Raw genomic sequence first — 22,669 nt, 5'->3', positions numbered from 1 at the left:
CTAAGGCTGCCTGGCTTGGGGAGAGAATCTGTTGTTAATTTTATTTAGAGATGGGCCAATTGTCAGTACTTGCGAAATCTTAGCTTGTCTTCAAATTATCATTTTAATCAGTCACCTTTTGTCTTCTTTTTACTAAACTTTGAAGAGCAAGATTGACCACATTGTCTTTGGCCTTCATCTTCTTGCTGGGTGTTTAGAGAGGACGGAGAGCCACTATGAAGACATATGATTCTGAATAACGGAACACTAGCTTCAACATATATACATTTAGAGACAATCGCAGTTTTAGCGATGCAAGCCCTTAGTTGGTTATGGTCATTCATTTTATATTTTCAGCAACTCACTTGACACTGGGTTTGGCCAGCATTCGTGTGTAACAAGGGGAGTGAATGGTTGGTAATTGGTTTAACAGTGACCATACCAGGGAGAGAGGACCTGCTGTCTCAGGACAAGAGTCCTTAGCGATGACAGAATACAAGCTGACAAACACATACTGTGTTCTAGGTGTTGTCATATGAGTTGTGCATGTGAGTTCTCGTAACAGCTACATGCTACATGGTAAGCACTGCTACTCCCATTTTACAGGGAAAGACCGGCAAGGTACATAGAGACTCGCCAAGTTAATTCAGTGTTAGAAAACAAGGGTCCAGAATGGAGTCTGTTCTTTCTACATTGCCCATCTTCTCCTACTAAGACAAAAAAAAAAAAAAAGATTGTGATCTGTTTGAAGATTCCTTCTTTTGTTCGTTAGGTTAAAGTTAAAGGGGCAAAGTATTTTCATTGTATTGACCCATGGCTTAAGAGAATAAAAGGGCCCCTGGGCCAGTGGGTCCCGGGAGATGAGGGATGGCTGTTCTGCTGCGTTGCTGAGATGGGGAGAATGCTCATCTCGCATTCATCTAAGCCAAGGGTGCCCCGGAGCTCCTGCTCCCCTGGCCTCCCCACTTCGTCTTCGCTAGTGTGCTTTATGCTGTAGCTGTGTAGGCTTAGGACTCTGCCTTGATCCTGTCTGTTTCCTCATCCCTGGTGTTCAGCAGCTGTCAAGCATTGCTACTCTATTCAGGATTAGATCCCCCTTCCCTCTCTCCCCTTCTCTTTGGGCTCACCACAGGCCAGAAGGATTTTGATAGAACACCAATGGCTGGCTCTTTTACATGCAGTATTCCTTTTTCATCTTCTCGCAAGATGAGTTTTCGGAAATGTGTGTCTATAGCTTAACTTCTTTGTCTCTGTCTGTCCTTTATACTCACGTCCCTCTCCCTCTCTCCTTAGATTCTCTCTTTGCTTGCTCCTATTGCTGCTCTGGCCATGCCTGAGGACATTTAGGTCCCATAAAGAATGCTGGCTTCTGCACTCGAGGCCCTTTGCAGCACTGTTCTCATACAGTCTCTTCCAGAAATCTCTGTGACTTGACTGAATACCCCTGGCACATAAGTCTAACAACAACCACACAATATCTACCATTTCAATTCAGGATAATTTTGATGGTAGAATTTCAAATTTGAATTATCTGAAAAAAAAATGATCAGAAAACTCTGATTTTCCTCTAATAATTCTAACACCAAATCCTTAGCATTCTAAAAAGTGTAGAAACATCTCTGGCAATAAGAATATGAAATAAAGAAAACATTTTCCTTGGCTCAACTGTTTCAAAGGAGTTTCTTTTTCCCCAAGAAACTTTATTTTTTTTCCACTTCATATAAACTTTAAATTCTAAATGTTTTAAATGTGGACTGATATAATTTATTCGTCTATGGGGAAATTATTTTATATAAACCATATGCATTGATCTCATTATTCTTCAGGAGTAGGAACATTGGCATTTTGCTTTAAAACTTGGAAACATCATGAATAAAGTCTGAATAAGATAAAGGGCATCAAGTTAATGGTTTATGTCCAAGCTGAGTCAAATGCTTGCAGAACTAGTATTTATTTATTTATTTAAATCTATTTGGAGACCTCTATCTTTCTCTCTCTCTCTCTCTCTTTTTTTTTTTTTTGTGTGTGTGTGTGTGTTAGCTGACAGCTCCACGTGTAGATCAATTGGTGGAGCCTATGTTTAGCATGCACAAAGCCCTGGGTTCAGTCTATAACACCTTAACCCTTCCCCATTTGTGTTTTATATGAATAAGGATAGAGAAAGGATGCTATGCTAGTTTGCTGGGCTAAGCAGAGACACTGAGCTCATTTAGCATTAGGTGCACAACTTTTGTATGAAAGTGTGAGTTGAGTGTCAGCAAGAACACACAGTTACTGTGTCAGCATGGCGCTCTGCCGGGGGAGGGGGGTGCTCGGTGGTTCATTAGAGGCTGCCCTTCTAATTAGAGCACAGAAGGCCGTTATCATGACCGTCTTCTGGGATTACAGCATTGTGAAGAGAACCCATGGTGAATCCTAATTATTGCCACATCTATTAATTGTACTGGCTTGAGCAATCCACAAGCGGTAGGCTTCCTTTCTGCTGAACTATTTAGTCTGCAGTTAACAAAGGGCACGCGCGGAGTTCTTTCTGGGTTTCCCAGACTCTATGATGGTAGAGTGCGTGTGGCACAGCCATTCATTGACAAGGTGCGTTTGGTTTTATCTGTCACAAAGTCACACATGTTGGGTCAGTGTCTAATATTCACGTGGGCTCTGCTGTGAAATTCAAGAGCATGTTGTTGACAAGCGTTCATGAGAGCAGCTTCCAGTCACCTCCAGGAAAGGACCTCGTTCTTAGTAAATCCCCAGTGGTGGAGCTACCTCACAGCGCTAATGCGAGACCACTTCCTGGGACACATGACTCCCACACAGGCCAAACTGTCACGGAATTACATTTTATAGGTGAGTTCCTGAAGTAATAACTCTGTTGTCTTTCTTTCCCTGTTCTGTCACCTACCAGATTTTCCTATGGATTCTAGTACTGGGCACTGCAGAGAGGCCACCAGTGGTGAGTACATTGCTGCTCCCGGCTTTCACTTGTGGGACAAGTAATCTTTGATACGGTCTTTTGGGGGTGTAGTTTTTTTTTTTTTTGTTTGTTTCTTTCTTTGTTTTTGAGATAGGGTTTCTCTGTGTAGCATTGGCTGTCCTGGACTCGCTTTGTGGACCAGGCTGCCTGGCCTTGAACTCACAGAGATTTGCCTGCCTCTGCCTCCCCAAGTGCCAGGATTACAGGTGTGCACCACCATGCTCAGCTTTTGATACGGTCTTAATACTTAAATCTTATTTGCTGATACTTGTGTTGTTTTAAAAGTATACATGAAAAGTATTTCCTTATCTGTGCTGACTTTATGTTACTATATTAAAATTGACCTCTTGGCTTACAAAAACGCTGGTGAATGTATACATTCATGTAACCATAGTTCAGGATACAGAATAATTCTGTCACGTCCCCTATTCCTTCATGGTATGTTCTATTATAATTACACGTTCCACCTGCTTATAAGTGCTAACTGTTGTCTAGCTCTATACTGTCTTTTGAGGATTGCCAGACAGAATCTTGAGATGTACCTTCATTGGTAGAGTATAACATTATTTTTACTTGGAATAATGCCGGTGAGGCTCACTGAAATTATTACATGTATTAATAACAATCCGTCTCTTCTGTTGAGGAATGTCTTAGCTAGGGTTTTATTGCTGGGAAGAGATATCATGACCACAGCAACTCTTATAAAGAAAAACATTTCACCGGGGCTGGCCTGTAGTTCAGAGCTTTAGTCCATTGTCATCATGGCGGGAAGCATGGCAGCATCCAGGCAGACGTGGTGCTGGAGACGGAGCTGAGAGTTCTAAATTTTAATCCAAAGGCAGTAGGAAGAAATTGCCATATGGGTGTGGCTGGAGCATCTGAGACCTCCACGCCTGCTCCCAGTGACACACTTTCTCCAGCAAGGCCACACCTATTCCGACAAAGCCGTACTTCCTAACAGTGCCAGTCCCTGTGAGGGCTGTTTTCACTCCAACCACCACAAGGAATACTTTATTACATGGGTGTATACCACTTATTTATCTCTTCATACCTTGAATACTATTTATGTTGTTTTAGTTTGGGGCATATATAAAGAGAGCTGCTATAAACATTTGTATATTTTTGTATGACTATTAATGGTCATTTCTCAAGAGTAAATATCCAAGGATAGGGTTGCTGGTCATAGGGTAAGTATTTATTTAAGTTGATTAAAAATGCAAAACTGTCTTAAAAATAACCGTTGAGGGCTAAGGTGTAGCTCAGGTGTAGAGTGCTTGCCTGGCACATAGGGCGCCCCAACTCTAGTCATCATCACCACGTGCTAGTACATGCCTATAGTCCTAGCACTCAAGAGTTGGAGGCAAAAGCACCAGAAGTTTGAGGCCAGCCTGGGCTACATGAAACCTGGTATCAAGGCAAAACAGAAAGGCAAATGTTGACTATTCAGTTTTATACTGCCAACATACAAGAACTGTAGGCCTAGCTGGGAGTGCTGGTGCAAGACAGTAATCCCAGTACTCAGGGAGGCAGAGGCAGAGGCAGAGGCAGAGGCAGAGGCAGAGGCAGAGGCAGAGGCAGAGGCAGGTGGATCTCTGTGAATTTGAGCCCAGCTTGATCTACAAAATGAGTTTAGGACAGCCAAGGATACACAGAGAAATCCTGTCTTGAAAAACCAAAATAAATAAATAAATTAATAATAATAATAATAAAAAATAAAAATAGGCCTTCTATATTCTCATCAGCATGCAGTATCTTTTAGATCCAGGTATGCTATCAAGTTGATGTATAATCCATAGTTAAATTTTCAGTATGCAGAACACTGTTTAGTCAAAATCACACATAGCCAGGGGTTAATGCTGCTGTTTGTAACCACGGATGTTAGGTTATTTCCCAAGCTCTACCTTCTATGTGATACCCCCCAGTACTTTTCAGTTCCTCAGAGAATCCCATTTTGATCCTTGATGCAAAGCTAGGACTGTTCTTTTCTCATCCTGGAATTCATTTCTTCTGATTGCTCCTGCATCTGGGGCCAAGAAGTGGGTGAATATGAACAACAACAAAAACAAACAAGCAAACAAACAAACAACAAACAGCTGCCGCTGCAGCAGCAGCAGCAGCAGCAACCAGGATCTGCTTGATCTCTTAGCACCACTGGTCCCCTAATCAGGGAGCCAGGGTCTCCTCCATCACGGTTTTAGGCTTTTACTTGACACAGATAACACTGTTAGTGCTCCAGGGTGGGTTGCAAAGAGACAGGAGTAGTTTGAAAAAACTATCCACGTTTGGAGCCAGATCTACAGTGCCCTCTTCCAGGTTGCAGGCTGTATGGAGGCAGATGGGCAGGTGTCAGACAGAGACACTTGATGAACCTGCTGTAGTGTGATGGGTGGTGTGATGGGTGGTGTGATGGGTGGTGTGATGGGTGGTGTGATAGGTGGTGTGATGGGTGGTGTGATGGGTGGTGTGATGGGTGGTGTGATGGGTGGTGTGATGGGTGATGTGATGGGTGGTGTGATGGGTGGTATGATGGGTGGTGTGATGGGTGGTGTGATGGGTGGTGTGATGGGTGGTGTGATGGGTGATGTGATAGGTGGTGTGATGGGTGGTGTGATGGGTGGTGTGATGGGTGGTGTGATGGGTGGTGTGATGGGCCTGTGCTCCTTTCCTAATCTCCCTGCTGCTTATGTTTGAGCATTCTTAAGTAGCTGCTTCACACATTCCACTCAGGTTTTGTTCAATGAGAGAGAAAGAATGAGTCTAATTATTCCATCTTATCACACAATAAACGTTTTAATAAAGTGGAAAAAAAAAGCGCAAACAAACCGGATAAGTTGGTGCATTTCTGTAACCACTATTTTGTTAAGACCACACTCCATAATACTTAATGTTATTAGGGCTCTAGAAGCCTCCAGATCACTGCTGCTTTTACTTTTCTATGTAGCCTTCTGCTCAGCACTCCAACACTGCAGGTTAATATTGCCTGCTCTTGGATTTTGTGTAATCAGCCCTCCAGCTGCTATGTATGCAGAGTGGCGCTCCTTGCTCTTTGTTATGAGCACAGTGATTTTCATTTCATTGTGAATACTGTCCACCATTAAACATAACAGGCATGGTTCTCCCTAATGCTACTGAGTGCTCTGGTTGTTTCTTATTTGTCACTGTGTCTGTCTAAACTCTTCAGTGTGTTTTTACATTTTTTCTATATTTTCACTGACTTTGGTCAGTATGTTATATTTTTTAAGGTACCTTGTAAGTGAAAAAGAAACATTTGTTAATTCATGAGTAGGTCTGAAATACACATTTTTACTGGACTGGCCACAAGCATAGCATACTGCCATCAGGTTGGCTAGTATTTGACATGAGGTACTGTCCATCAAAGGTAACACTAATAAATCCTTACCTTATGCAAAAGTAACTGATTTAAAATCATTTAGAACTTCTGAAAATGAAAACTTCATTTTAGTATAATGCAAGGGTGGAGGGGGATGGGAGTGAGTGGGCGGAGCAGGCAGCCATTGCCTGTTTAGCAACATTGTGCACTCGCTTCAGTGCCCATGGCGGAGCCAAAGGCGCTGCCACTGCATCATGATTTCCCAAAGCCTCACATCAACTCCCAACCCCTCACCACATCCTGAGACAGGAAGAGGTGCTGGAGAGCACCCCACTCACCCCCACAGCTGGAGAGCACCCCACCCACCCCCACAGCAGAGTCCAGGACAAAGTAGTCTTCGCTTGGCTACAGCAGCTGGGATGCAGCTGTCCCATGGCCACCTCCATCTTGCTCTTCAGAAGGTGCTCATTCTGGATGCTTATTTAGACTGTTTTAAGTTCTGATGACCCAATGAGGAATGTTCTCTGTCACATGAAAGTGGTCAGACATTGCTGGTGTCTATGCTGCTCTGAGGGCCACTCCAATTGCTGAAACAAACTAAAAGGCATACTTGTTCAGTAATGCAAAAATTGGTCAGTCAGAATTTCTGGCCGTGTGTGTGTGTGTGTGTGTGTGTGTGTGTGTGTGTGTGTGTGGTGTGTGGTGTGTAAACACATTGACACGTTACATGTTTCAAAAGTACATGTAGTTTGTTCACACTCAGAATTTTATTCTTTGGAGAAAGGCTCACAGTAAAACAGGAAATGAGGAAGGCACAAAACCATTACAACTCCCATCCTGACCCCTTTCTAAAATGTCAAGCTGTTTGTGTCTGGAATTTGGGGAAGACATTCCTTCCCTCCAATTAGTTTATTTGTTGCCTTAACACTTAACTTTTCTCTCTCTCTCTCTCTCTCTTCTTTTTTGGACATAATGACTATGAACAGCCTCCAATTTGTGAGTGTATTTTACTGTCATAAATCTACTATCATGAAAGAGAAATAGATGCTCTGTATTACATAGCATGGGATTTGGGGAAACAATTTGGTTCTGTTCCACTGAGTCACATTGTCAAATCAACACAGAAAATTAAGAGGCATTTCTAATTCCTTCAGTGAAAGAGTATGGTTTTTGTTCACTTGCCTTTGGGTGTAATTTTGCTTTGGTTTCTGAAGTCGAGTTTGTGTAACCCAGGCTGTCCTTGAACTCTTGGTGCAGCTGAAGATGGGCGTGATCCTCCTGCCTCACCTCCAAAGCCCCAGGACTAACCACCACACTGGGTTTTAAGCATTGCTGGAGAGGACGCCAGGCCTTCATACACAATAGCATGCGCTCTAACAACTAAGTTACAGCCCCAGGCCGCTGTGTTGGTCTTTGCAAATAAAACAAAAATAATTCTAGTTTTGCATGTGTGATGAAAAACAGTTTATGAGCATTTACATAAAAAACCCCACATCCTGCACCAGCCCCCTCCCACCTCCCCCACCTCCCCACCAGGCAATGGTGGACAAATTCTGATGTACTGTATGTGCCTGGCCAGATGGCTTCAGGGGCCATTCGCAATATGAATATCAGGTTGCGCTGGCCACTGCTCTCCTCTCTGCAAATGCTTGCTGACTGCAGAGGCGGAATTAACTAGACACAACTGGGGGAAGTTAGCATGGCTAGATTAGCACTTTGTGTGATTGTACTGTACTTTACAATCCCAGGTCTTCCTGCAACCCAGCCACTGCAGACGGGAACCGCCGCTTCACACCAGTTCTCCTTCCTTCCTGTTCTCTTCCTTGAACTGTTAGCACGACTGTCCTAGTTCTTCATTCCCCCAAGCACAGGCTCCTCCCAGGGATCTCATGCTTAGAGCCCCCTTCTCTCTCTCCTTCAGTTTCTTTGTCTCAGAATCCATTGGCCTACAGAGGTCCCCAGTCACGTCTTTGGCTGTGGTTCTGCTCACCTTCCCAGGAAGAACAGCATATTTCTATTTTCTTTCTTTCTTTCTATCTATCTATCTATCTATCTATCTATCTATCTATCTATCTATATTTGTCATCTATCTATTTATATCTGTCGTCCATCTATCTATCTCTGTCATCTATTATCTACCTATCTATCTATGTCATCTATCTATCTATCTATCTATATCTATCTGTCATTTATCTATCCATCTATCCTATTTATATTTCAAATATGTATTTAACAACAAAAACAACCTTTTAATAAAAAAATTTCCACCTTGAATAATTCGGCATCATCCCCTCCGTTGGCCCCCAGTAGGAGAGTGTCAAGAGTTGGTTTTCGTTCATTCAGCCCCGCATCTTCAACAATGTAGCTGAAGCTCATTTCTCCCCGCCCCACTGTGGGCCAAGGGCATGAGGTAAAGCAGCCCACAGACTGGCATCTCTGTTCTTCTCCCTCTTTTCTGTGCTCGGCATTGGACAGACATGACACTGACACAGCAGTGGAGCTCATCTTGTCCCTTGGTTCTTTGACTTTAAGGACATCACAAAACAGTTCAAGAGAAAACAAAGTTGCATTGACTCATATTTTAGAGATTTTGAATGACTTTTAGAGCCAAAAACCTTGTAGAAAACAATTTATTTAAGTATTTCCGAAAATCTATCTTGAAGTCATAAGTGGAATTTCCTCCTCTTAGTGACGCAATGTTAGTCCTTGTGGTCTTACACAACTTCCTTTTACAGAGCACAAATCATTATGAACTGAATCTCTTATTACAAAATTCCGGCTTTGTCTTTATAGCTGAGTTGATCCCACGTTACTTTTGTTTTTTAAGAATGTTTTATGTTGTCCAGGTTCACCAGACAACTTCATTCCATTTTCCTAACTCAAAATAAAACTTCACACACACACACACACACACACACACACACAGAGAGAGAGAGAGAGAGAGAGAGAGAGAGAGAGAGAGAGAGAGAGAGAGAGAGAGAGTTTGATTGCTTATATATCAAGCGTGTGCTGCCTTGAGCTTTGACAGCATCTGCAGCCATGCAGTCATCCTTGGCCTATGATAAAGAACATTGTTGTCATCCTTAGAGATTTCCCATCCTGGACCAGCAGGGCTCTAATTTGTCATTAACGTAGATTAGTGCCCCTAAATCTTCAGCTCTGTGCACACAGATCAACCATACAGTTGTATGTTTTGTCCCTGGCAGCGTTTGCTTAGTGTAATGCTTGTGAAAGTTAGCCGCCTAGTGGTGTTTCATTGTTTTCGTGGTATAAGAATGCACCTTCAAATGCTGCAGTACCACTAAAATCAGAAGTTTGTAGCCATTTAAATATTGTCCCCAGGTTGATGGACTTACTGGTTTCTGATTCTGCAGGAATTATTATTATGACACCCTTCTCCACTCATCCTGTTTTATTACTGAAATCAGACAACTTGGATTTTGGTGGCTTTTGTTTGAATGTCCTAGTAACAATAAGACCAGAGATTTTTTGTTTTTCCTTTAAAGTATCCTTTTGATGATGTGCAATGTCAGGGTGAGGGAGTGGGGTTGGCCTTATGGTTGGTCTCACCACCAGATGTTTTTCTGTCTGTTTCTAGTAGTGGAACGGACTTTCTGAAGTACCCATTGTTTCTAGGCTGTTCTCCATCAGACAGCTGCCGGGTCAAGCCTGGCATCCACCCTGTCCTGTCTGGATGATTTCCGACCAACAGATAGAGGAACCAACCTTCTCCCTTCTACTCACTCCCCTGCCTCCACTCCACCCCAGCTGCTCTCTTTCGTGGCCAAGCTTTATGTTACCATGTAGTGATGCTTCTGCCTTTCTTCCGACTCCTTATCCACTTACGCTCTTCCTTCCAGATGATTCACCTGGTTCTGTAGCTACTGATTTTTCTTACTCTGTTGCTACTGCCACTTACCATCTGTCCAGCTGTGATTTCTTCAATTATGTGAGATTTTATTATTTATGAGAATAAGTGGTTTTCTCTCCTCCTCCTCCTCCTCCTCCTCCTCCTCCTCCTCCTCCTCCTCCTTCTTCTTCTTCTTCTTCTTCTTCTTCTTCTCTCTCTCTCTCTCTCTCTCTCTCTCTCTCTCTCTCTCTCTCTCTCTCTCTCTCTGGCAAATTCTCAACATGATTGATGGAGTAAATCACTCAAATTTGTGATTGACACACTCAAGAAAAGAAAGTTTATTGAAGAAGCAATTTGGGTGACACCACAAAGCCTGCCCTTGCATTTAAAGCACCAGTCTCACTCTTCTCTCTCCGTGCACCCCACAGCTGTGCCCCTTATCCCCATGCCCCACAGCTGACAACATGACTCCATCCTTCAACAAGAGAGTAAACGCTGCTCTCATCCTCCCACTAACAAATTCATCATCCTGTCAACATCGGTACCCTCTGTCCATACCTCTTGTGTATTGGATAAGTGTCTGGCTTTGAAAGCCCTAGCTACCCCCCACCCCACCCCACCCCCCCGTTTTTTTCTTTTTCTTCAGGGCCCTGTCTTCTCCTTGTCAATTAGATTCAATAGACCCTTTTATTTCCTAACTAACTTCAGCTCTGAGGGTTGTTTTACCCAGAGGTTGTGCTCCTTCCTCCTTAGAATTTCCTGTTTTTCCAGCTTTTGTGACTCCATCCCCTCCTGTGTTCCCCGCCCCCACATTTCTCCTCTTCAATCTCCCCTATTCTCTCCCTCCCCCTCCCCCTTTCTTTCTTTCTATCAAGTTAGCGAGAAGTATTTCTTGACTGGAAAACCATAACTCAACTTTCTAGATTCATATTTGAAGACCACTTCCACAGAGGACTATGAAAACCAGAGTGGCTTAGACCATCGAGTTGTGCATTGTGCATACACAATGTGCCTTATTTTTTTTTATAACACCCACACTCAAGAGTTTCAGACTGTCTTGTGTGTTGTTATTTGGTACCATGCACTGGCCATGTTGCTCATCAGATGTCCTGTAGTCTTGGGACAGAGCCTGGAATGTGGCCCATGCCGAATAAATAGGAGCACATCCAATAAATGAACTGAAAGGCTTCAACAGATGTTCCTTTTCCTTTCCCCACCTCATATTTAGGGAGGCTTGACTGTCCCAAGGTTAGGATGTAGGGGACACTGTCTTTTCTACAGCAGGAAGACAAAAGGCGCGGTGTGCTTGATATTAACGGATGTCTAAAACTACGTAAGGACAGATTTGTGGACACTGCTTTAAGGCAGCTGAAAATATATCATGGTCAAAGTTGTCTGCACTTTGTACAGATTTATTTTGTGACTATTTAAAAGTTTGCTGTGGTCTTCTTTTAGGTGTCTTAGAGTGAAAGGAAGTGGGCAAGTGGATCTTGGGTCATATGCAAGGACATGCACTTTTGGCACAAATTAAAACCCACTGTGGTCTCATTAGCATGGTCTGTTGTGAGAGAGCAATGGAAACAAAATACACAGAATTGTATCTTATCCTTTACATTTTGGCCATGAGGTCAAAAGTATAGACAGGAGATACTTTCTCAGAAAAATCAGAAAAACATGAGCTCAAAGATTGCAATCTGCCAAAGTCATAATTGGTTTCTGGGCTGTTGACATCAGTGGAGTTAGTTACAGTCTTACAGCTGTGAGTGAGATCAAAATGAGTTCAGACAAAGGTCAGGATGAGTTAGAAAGGTGCATCACACTTAAGCTTGATCTCAGACGAGGTTGTAATTGAACAGGAAAACAGCAGCAACAACAACAACAACAAAAAAAACCCAACGTAGCCAGTAACACATTTTATAATTGTATCAGGTTTTCTGAATCCTTTAGAACTTTAAAACCCACATAAAAGTAATATTCTGTGTGTTTCTAATAAGTGAAGCTACTGTTGTGATCAAACCTGGTTGTAGACCTGGTGTGGTCATTGCCCTTGTAGCTTATGTGCACCAGAAGTCTCACTGTAGAGACAGTGGGATGTGCATTAGCTCAAATACTGTGGAGTAACTTGGGGCATCTCAGTGCTGGGGATGGTATCCAGGGCCTTGCCTGTGCTAGCTCTGCCACTGAGCTATTGTATACCTGCGGGTCTGGCTCTGTGGGGGTGTGAGCATGTTGGCTTTTCTCATTTGTATACTCGTGATCAACTTGTGTTTATACTAGCATAATAAAGAATATTTCTATCAGAGTGGCTGAAAAGTTGAGTGACAAAGGAAGAGAATACAAAGAGCAGCCTAAGACAGACTGTTGTGCTTGCTCTCTCTCTCTCTCTCTCTCTCTCTCTCTCTCTCTCTCTCTCTCTCTCTCTCTTTCATTTATGGTTTTTTGAGACAGTCCTAGACTTACTTTGTAGACCAGGCTGGCTCCGAACTCACAATGATCTGTCTACCTCTGCCTCCCGAGTGCTGGGATTAAAGGCGTGTGCCACCATGCCTGGCCCGACTGTTGCTCTCTTAAACACAGGGTATTGTGTTTAATTCTAGACTGTGAATGGAATAAACTTCAGACATCAAAATTGTCCATGTTTGAAGACTTTTCTCATCACTTTTTAGACAAATAAAAATCAGCCCCTTTAACTGAAGGGTCCCCTAAAGTAAACCACTAAGGCAGCCTATAATTCCTTTATAAGATTTTATTCTCAGTATATAATTTTTTTTAATGGAAAGTTCAGTAGCACGTTTTATTTTGCCATCATAGGACCCAAAACTTATAAAAGTCCTCATCCCGTGCGGAAACTGGGAGAACACTAACAATTACACTACAAATGATGACAATTCTATGGGCTCGATAAAATGGCCAAGCGTGAGGAAGTCAAACTGTTGGTTACAGCTTGTCTTATGGTGGTGGACTCAAAAATTACAAGAAATGATGCCTGCAGTTTCTCTTTTCATGGATTTTTGTGTTTTCCTAGTTGGGCTTTGCAGACATTGCATGTATGCATGTGTATGCTTGTGTGTGTGTGTGTGTGTGTGTGTGCATGTGCGTATGTGTGTGCATCTGTATGTGTGTGAGTGTGTGGTGTGTGTTTGTGTATGTGAGTTAGAAGCAAGATAATGATATAATTTTATTAAGGTAAGGTATGAATATATTTGGTTTAAATAATCACATGTAAGTGGAAGTTCTACATTTGTATTTGGTGGGTGATAATTTCTACTTATTCTGTCAATCATATATTGAACTATTAGATAATCAAACTAGATAGATATTTGTGTATAGCAGGAGATAAGAAAAGGGTCATATTTTTATGTAGTGTGACAGTATTCCCTTGATCACCAGTAAGAGTAATGAGAATTGCTGAGGAGCAACCTCTGGCCCCCAGAATATATTTGCCAGCCCATTAGCTCTTAGGGAATAGTCTACCTCAGTAGGGGCAGTTGTACATACCACTATGTAAATGCCTTCTTGCAATATTCTGAAACCACGATTCAATACAATTTAAAAAATCTCTGTGTGAGAAGTTTGATGTAATACATTTGTTTATGCTTCAGGCAAAGTTAGATGGGTAACTATCAAATCAGATTCAGTTTAGTGCATTTGGCATATGTTTTTTGACTAAGCTCTTTTTTTTTTAAACATGGGCAATTTCTGAAGATTAGAAACATATAGCTAATTTATCAGGATGTATTATTTTTATTTTATTTTTGCACTTCCGGGGACCAAACCTAGGACCCATCACAGCTTGTTACGCATTCTAGTGCTCAGCTAATATCTTAGTCCTTGCAGGATGTATGTTTAAATGTTTGTGTTTCTAAGTAGAGGGATAACAAGATATGTTTATGAGGATAATTTGTAAATTCAAGCAATAGCATTTATTTCTTCAGAAATAGTCTCATTTTTAAGAGACTTCCATGAAATGCATAAGATCACAAGACATTAGAACGAAATCAAACAGCTAACTAGGCAAGACTTAGTAACTTTCCATTTTCTCTAAAGGGAACATAAACATTTTAGTAATAGGAGCATTATTTTTGCAGTAGTTTTCTTTATAAAATCCTATTGTTGTCAGTGTGTGTGTATGAGTGTGTGTGTGTGTGTGTGTGTGAGAGAGAGAGAGAGAGAGAGAGAGAGAGAGAGAGAGAGAGAGAGAGAAGAGAAAGAAAGAGAGAGAGAGAGAAAGAGAAAGAGAAAGAGAAAGAGAGAGAGAGAGAGAGAGGGAGAGAGAGAGGAGAGCAGCGGGGGAGGAGGACAACCTTTGGGAGTTGGTTCCCTCCTTCCACCTTTCTGTGGGTTCCAAGCGTTGAACTCATCCCCTATGCTTGCTCAGTCATCTTGTCATCCATGGGGTGGTCCTCTTCAGAGGATCCGCATACACTGATAGCATCCGTTGTTTACTTGGACTGAGCTCCTATAGAAATGTGCTGAAAACCACTTCCAGAACAAAGGATGGAAGATGCTCTGTGAAGCATTGAGATGTTCCCATCATCACCATGGTGGGAACAATTACTGCTGTGACTACGTGATCCCAGGAGAGATGCTTATGTCAAAACATGGAAGCTGGAAGGTAGGACACATCTCTCCTTAGGACTGCTTATCTTTATTTACAGATTTAACTAAAGTAAGATTAATTTTTATTAGAAAATATAATGGGCCAGCAAGATGGTTTATCAAGCAAGGGACTAGCTCCCAGGCCTAATGACTTTAGTTAAATCCCAGGCCCCACATAATAGAAAGAAAGAACTTACTCCAAAGTTTTCCTTTGACCTACATTTACACATTGTGGTATGTGTGCAGCCCCACAATACACATATATACACATAGATGTATATAATATAAGTAAATATATGATTAAAAATATAAAGAAAGGTCGCTGGAGAGATGGCTCAACACTAAGAGCACTGACTGCTCTTCCAGAGGCTGCTCTTAGACTCCCCACACCTACATGGCAACTCACAGCTTCAGTTCCAGAGAATTCAATGCCTCCAAAGGCCCTGCACACACATGGTACACAGACAGACAGACAACATGCAGACAAAATATCCATGCACATAAAATAAAAAATATAATAGCAAATGGTCAACAGGGAAGTCTGCTTTTTAATGGTACCCATACTTACATAAAACACTCTTAAAACAGAACAAATAATAGTAGCTTCCTTTCTCTGATTCACATGCTCTGTCACCATACAGGAAACACATATTTAATGTTCAGTGGCTCAGTGGTACTAATTTGAAGAAACTTTACACATAAGCAAATGTCTTCCAAGGATATTGACTCTATTGGCTATTTGCCATGTGTACAGTGTATAAGTGCATGCACATATGTATGTATGTGCGTGCGCGTGTGCGTGCATGTGTGTGTGTGTTTGTGTGTGTGTGTATGTGTTACTACAGATAGAACTTATGGCTTCATCCATCTAAGCATATACATTATAATTAAGCTACATCCCCAACTCTATTTTCTAAGCTAAGTAATTTTGGTAGTATAGTTTTTCCATAAAACATTTAAAATATACTCTTGAAGATGTAAAATTATTTACAGATGAAATTTTTTGAGATAATCACGGATTTTATGACATACATTTCTACTAGGTAAAATGTGTTCAGGTCACCACGCACAGATGTCTTTTACGATTTATTTTTACTATTAATAATTTTTAATTCTTGAAATTAGAATATAGTTATATCACTTCCCCCTTTCCTTTTCTCACTCCATCCCCTCTCATATACTTGTATAACTGCCTTACTCTTTCTCAATTTCATGCCTGCTTTTTCTTTAATTGTTCTCATATAATAATACATATATAAAACATATATAACATACACATCACACACATATATTCCTAAATAGAGAAATACCACCTGCTCAGTCTATATAATGTTACTTATATGCATATTATTTCAGTGCTGACTATTAGCAGATATTTTAATACATGGGACCTATACTTTCAAAAGACGTATTTCTCTCCAACAAGCAAAGAAATACCATTTTGTGCGATGGCAGCTATTTTACCTGTAGAAGGGACTCACCAGCTTATGGCAATTCTGCTTTATCTCCTTGGGTGGCTTTCTGAACCAGGAACTAGTATGTGGAGAAATGCCATGTAGTCTGTAAAAAGCATATATACAGGACATGGCCTTCCACAGAGTCACAGTCGCTACCTACACCCGTGAGAGCATCACCTAGAAGTGAGTCTACGTTCTGAAAGTACTGACTACATCTCATTTAGAAGTCTGGGGACCCGGGCAGTGTTACCTTAGAATTTGTGTGGGAGAGATGGGGAACCTCAGCGCCAAGGAACAGGCTGTGTAGACAGAAGGAACAGCAAGTTAGTGTCAGGAGAGAAAGACCAGACACGGAAGTGCACAGACCTCTCGCCACCAACTTCACACAGATCTGCCTTAAAGCACGCAGGTGAGTGAAAGGCAGCTAATACTGAAAAGTCACTTGCCGTCACATGTCTTTCAGAGCGCTGCGATTGTAAGCCTGTCAGAGCTACACAGAAGACCTACTTCCGGAACAACTACAACTATGGTAAGGACACCTTTGCAGTCCACTCATAGACCGCTGTGTCAGGAAACCTGTGTGGGCATGTTACATGCACATGCTTGTATGCACATATATGTGTGGGCATATTACATGCCCACCCTTGCACGCACATACATGGGTAGTTTAAAAGTAGACTTAAAAACAGAGAAGGACAAGTGTGTTGTCGTGTTCCCCCCCCCACCCGCTTCATCTAATTAAAAATGTATCATGGTGGCACAGTTCTTGTCAGATGACCAATTGTGAGAGCATCTGGCAACATTTTTACTATTCATTAAGCCAAGGTATTGAGTACCCAGAGTTCAATTTCAAAGGAGAAGTTCTTGTCTCTGGGTTGCTACCTGGGTTCCAGCTGTGCTCCACTGGAGTGAATCAAAGGACACTGGGAAGCAATCCTGGATAGCTATTGATATTCATCTAAGGGGATGCCTTGCTATTTTAACTTGACCAAACATTACATTTTGATGAGCTAACTGCTAACTGAAGGGCCACCTCTAGGCTGGTTCGAGGGGAGGCTGCTGTCTCTACCAGGGATGGATTTAGGGGCGCTCCATGTCCTCTCTCACTTAGTTATCCCACCTGCTTGTGAATGCTCTTCTTATCCTGATTTTGTGAGTGACTATTGAGCCAACACCGTCCCTTATTTCATTGTGTACAGTGTACTTTTGGGTACTGTTATGCCTCAGTAAATATCAGGCACTGGCTTGTGTATGAGGCAGTCACTGGAGTTCTTCAGCCGCTAAGATACACGTCTGTTCAGCACCAGTGGCCTTCTTCCACGGAGCTCTGCTACGATTCTGCTCGGCATCCGAAGTGTTTAGGGTTATAGACTCTCACTCTGTATTTTGGGATGTTTGTGGATGGGTGATAAACTTTGGAATGGGGCTTAAGTTTAAGCATGAAATCTGTGTTTCACTGACAGCATGTCAATCTGACTGAGACCTGTCACATGAGTCAAGGGTAGAAGGCTCCATTTGTCACCTTGTGTTGTTGACCTGGCAGTAGGGATGAACAGCCTGTCAGTGATGCTGACAAGGTCATGCTGCTCTCTGGTCCTGAGTTAATGCGTTAACATGGGTTACAGAGACTTCTAGAGTGAGCTATATTGTGAAAATGAGGATTTTTGTCTTTACATGCCTCACTTTTAGAGGACATAAGGCATTTAGAGATTTATTTCAACTTCTGGAGCAGTGGCTCTCAATCTCTGTTGTGACCCCCTTGGGAGGGGGCATCAAATGATCTAAGACCGTGGGGAAGCGCAGATATGTACATTATAATTCATAACAGTAGCTAGCAACATTACAGTTATAAAATAGCAATGAAAACAATTTATGGTTGGGGGTCAGCACAACATGAGGAACTGTAGTCAAGAGCCGCAGCATTGGGAAGGTTGAGAACCACTGTTCTAGAATGCGGAGACTTAGAAGGAGAGAAGTGAGAAAGACCATGACAGTCATATGTTTGGAAATGCAGGTATTAAAGAACATAAAAGAAGTTCTTGTCAGGGTGGTGGGTGAATCTGAAAGCAACTTCTTCCCCAAATTCCTCTCCAGTGGAATCAGTTTTTATCTTTTGCTTAGGCAGGGACATTGCACTTCAAAGGCTAGAACTATCTTTGTAGCCCAAGTTGCCCCTGACCTTGTAACCTCAGCCTGTCCAGGCTAGCATTATGGGCCTGAGCTACCAGATTGGCTGGCTGCTTATCTTCAGTGGGATCTTAGCAGCTTTTGGTTAGTGAGGGGCAGACATCCCAGGGAGGGACAGACGTCTCAGGCCTAAAGGATTTAGTTTACCTAAGAGTCAAATGTCTGGTTGCTTATCGGAAACCCCCTCCTCTCCTTATGAAAACCAGTGTGACTAAAGGAGAAGAGTTGTTTTTTGTTTTGTTTTGTTTTGTTTTTTTTTTGGAAGGCTAGCCTTTTAAGACTGATAAAGGCTACATGAACTTTTAAATATAATTATGATTAAAAAATAAAAACATAACTCCATGCCGGGGCTGGGGCAGTTCTGGAGAAGAGTTTGCATGGAACTCTGGATTGGATCATCTGCACTACATGAAAGTGGTTGTGTAGTTCAGTGTCATCCTTTGCTATGTAACAAGTCAGAGGCTAGCCTTGGATACAGGAGAGTCTGTTTTCAAAAACAAGTAAAGAGCAGCAACAAAAAAACAACAACAACAACACACACACACTAAAAAACACTAACAATAAGAATTTTATTTCAAAGAAATAGAGTTATTTTTTTTATCTTTACTTACTACTTACCCAGCTGCCTGGTTCATACAACAGCTGGTGGCACTCTCACAGTTCAAAGCTAAAATACTAATCGTTACATTAAAAAGCACTTTTAGGGAAGATTGCCGAGTGAGCATTATGACACAGTAAGGAGGAGCTTGTAAGGTAGCTCACGTCTGTAATCCCTCCCAGAACTTGGGATAAAGCCAAGAGGATCAAGAGTTCAAGGTCAGCCCATGTTTCCCCAGTTGCTACTAGAGAAAAAAAAAAAATAGCTAGACACTAACCAGGCCACCCATGATTTAGAGATTGGTTTTTGGGTGGAACTCACAGATTCTTGGGTGAAAGCAGGCGCTCCAATGCTTGGCTAGAAGGCAAAATAATGGAAGGGAAATATTTTTCTTTCAAAAACATATTGATTTTTCACTTATGCATTTGCATGTATCTATTGAGAAAACAAAGGAACAATTGATAATTCATATAGAACCTCTGCTTCACTCTTGACTAATTCAGTAAAATTTGTGAGTTTCAGCAAAGTTACTTAAATAATAAAGTAGGTGTTGTAGAGAGGTATTATTTTTGGAGTAGGTACATGTGCTAAAAATTTCTAATGAAAATAGTGGATGCACTGGGTGAATAAATCATTAGCCTGAGAACGTTTGCACAGCTCACTAATCACTAATGGCTGATGGATACTGTGAGGGGCTTTCATTTAGCCAGGACTCACACAAGTCTGTCTGCTAGCTGGCCTTCAGAACTTCCTGTCTGGAAGGAAAACATTATCTCTTGTCAAAATACAAGGCCGAGAGAACAGGAATAGTAAGGGTCTCCACTTGCCAGTCAAGCCAAGCAGGGCTGGCCGGGCAGTCAGACCTTCTCTGCCTCAGACTCTCATATTTGCGTCGCTACAAATTCTCTAAGGACTAAAATATTCATGAAGCAAAAATAAGTCTTTGTCCTAAAGATTTACAAATTTTGGTACCTGAATCTCTGTCCCATAGCTTGCCCTAATGGCAGTGCATGAAGTTACTGTGATAAAGGCAGAACGTATGTGGGGGACTGGTGGGTGCACCAGCTGGTTCCGTGGGGTTCTGAGGGGTATTTAAAAAAAAATCAATCCTGTGTAGTCCTGGCACCTAAACTAAATGGGAGGGTCTGCAAGTGGGAGTTCGGTCATTCCTACCTGCAGAGCTTTCCCAAAGTGGTTTCACTTGGATATATTGTGTTTCCTCTGTGGACAGTGTGTTATTAATGACATTATGACAGAGCCTCCTGCGCGGTTGCTGTTGACTTTTTATGAACTGGCATTTTCACACCTTTCTTTTTTAAAAGAGTGAAACTTTCCTGTAAGAATGCTTACATGTCAGATGTAGAGATCTACACTGTGTGGCTCTTCAAAAAGAAAGACACCAGAGAGCAGAAGAAACGTACCTTCTAGGTTCTGAGTCTTGTCACATAACGTTGCAATGGAGGGCAATCTGTCTCTGTGCTGAGAAGCGAAGCTGACTCCCATAAGGCATAGCAAGGGCCACTGCTTGCATTGTGGGAGGGAGACTGATGCAATTGGCATGCTAGAAAATTCTTTATAGCTCAGCAGGGAGGGACATGGGGGTGGCAGAGGAGCTGAGTGCAAGGCACATGGAAGAGACAAGGTGTAATGGACAACTTTCATTCAGGAGGAAAGTTCGGAGATCCAGAACTTAATACTGACGTGAAGGAAGAAAAGTGCCAATGTGTGAGTGGTGAGATGAGGTGAGGGAGGTAAAAAGGTCGAGGAACTAGTTTGGGAACATTACTAAACAGAGCTGAGCTATAGCCCGGAAGAGAACCCCGCCTTGGAAAATTGACCAGTTGAATAATGACCATTGAAGAACCGAGTCTAGGCCTTTACAGGGGGTGAACCTAGTGTAAGCTAATCCCTCTTGGCCGCCATTGGTGCTGCTCACCTGCATATCCACGTTCCCAAGGTGGAGCCATGGGGCCAAATTCTAAGAGACTCAGTCAACTCTGCTTATGTAAGTGGGGTTTTGAAAACCAAACACACACACACACACACACACACACACACACACACACACACACACATAAACCCCAATGTACGTATACACAGATATATACACAAACAGGCCAGGAATTGGGGCTGAGCACAGAGACCAAAGGTATGGCGTTCAGTTTCTCTAAAGAAAAGCGACTGCCTGACATTTTCTTTCTAACCACTGCACATGAAATTGAGAGGAGTTGATTAGAAAGAAGCCTACTGGCTTTAAGAAAATGGTGTACCTACTGTGTGCATCATCATGCAAATAAGATACGCTTTCTCTTACCCAGTCATCCGGGCTAGAGTTAAAGAGGTAAAGAGCAAGTGTCATGACGTGACTGCTGTTCTGGAGGTGAAGGAGGTTCTGAAGGCGTCGCTGGTAAACATTCCAAGGGACACAGTGAGCCTTCACACCACCTCGGGCTGCCTCTGCCCGCCGCTGCATGTGAACGAGGAATATATCATCATGGGCTATGAAGATGAAGAACGCTCTAGGTAACTCTCCCCTGAAGGATTCGGGGTAATTTGCTTTCCTTCCTAGCCATACATGTTGCTGTGGTGTTCTTGTCTTTGTCTACTTGGCTCTTTCTACTTTCTTGGGAACTGTGGCTATTGTTTAATTTTATATGTTGGATAGAAAAAGATAGTTTATGGGTATAGATTTTTCTACAGAAAGAGATCTTAGCTTCATTTATTAGGGGTTCACGACTCCTAAATAGCTAAGATTCTTTTCAACTCTTGGCTTTCCTATTCTAGGGTAAACACCTTTAGTTTTTTCTTGCCACCAATTCCTTGAAAATTTCAACTATACTTTGACTTTTCAAAAATGATCATTTGGTTTTAAAAATGCAGATTACTCCTGGTGGAAGGCTCTATAGCGGAGAAGTGGAAGGATCGGCTTGGTAAGAAAGTCAAGGTAAGCTTGGATTTTATGTTCAGAGTAGTAAAATACTGGGGCCGAGACTTAGCTCTGTGGTAGAGTGCATACCTAACAAGTTCACTCCAGGTTCAGTCCCTAGCACCAGAAAAAAAAAAATCTGTCTGGTAATAAATTCCATAGAAAACCATCTCACATGTAAATTAAATAGTTGCCCTCAACTGCATGAGAATATTGAGACCTGATATACATATGTACACATATGCATATACACATACACAATACAAGAACTGAAATTGTCTTTAGTATCTGTTCATTTAAGGAATGAGTTTTCTGTATCAAAACCTCTAACCACAGTCGCCCTAACTCCCTGTGAGTCACAGCAGGCTGGCTTCCCACTGTCATCCCAGCACCAGCCTCCTGACAGCTCATCGCTCTGCCATGGTAGGGTACCACTTCCATCTTTATGCTCAGTAGAAGTCACAGCGAGCTGTTCTGCCTCCACACCATACTTCATTTCAGGCAGAAGGAAGGGAGGAGGTAAACGCAGGGTTCCAAGAACTCTATCCAAAATCTTTATCTTAGAAGAACTTTGGATCAGGGCAGGTGCTGTGTCTATCTCCAGTGGGAACAGCAGGGGACAGAGGTTTTTGTTACTTCTAAACAAATTGCTCTTCTCTGAGAAGGGAGAAAAGCAATCAGTAATAAGTGGAAAAATACTACAGTGTCCAATGTACAGAAATGAATTCCTATGAACAAGGTGCTGCCACAGTCATCGGTGTAGATGACATC

At 42.2% G+C, this 22,669-nt stretch overlaps 1 protein-coding gene across 1 annotated transcript in view; it reads left to right on the top strand.

Annotated features, from left to right (window-relative positions):
• Positions 1-22,669, top strand: part of FRZB (frizzled related protein) — a 32,435-nt gene that overhangs the window by 5,662 nt on the left and 4,104 nt on the right. Inside the window, exons 2-5 of the mRNA XM_084798181.1 lie at positions 2,882-2,929; positions 16,651-16,716; positions 21,291-21,495; positions 21,853-21,916. Of these exons, the coding sequence (XP_084654307.1) occupies positions 2,882-2,929; positions 16,651-16,716; positions 21,291-21,495; positions 21,853-21,916 (383 nt within the window). The remainder of the gene's footprint in view (positions 1-2,881; positions 2,930-16,650; positions 16,717-21,290; positions 21,496-21,852; positions 21,917-22,669) is intronic.

Source organism: Acomys minous, assembly GCF_964271855.1.
Source record: "Acomys minous genome assembly, chromosome: 10".
Classification (NCBI taxonomy): domain Eukaryota; kingdom Metazoa; phylum Chordata; class Mammalia; order Rodentia; family Muridae; genus Acomys; species Acomys minous.
The sequence above is the reverse complement of the archived record's forward strand: the minus strand, read 5'-3'. Positions and strand labels throughout refer to the sequence as shown.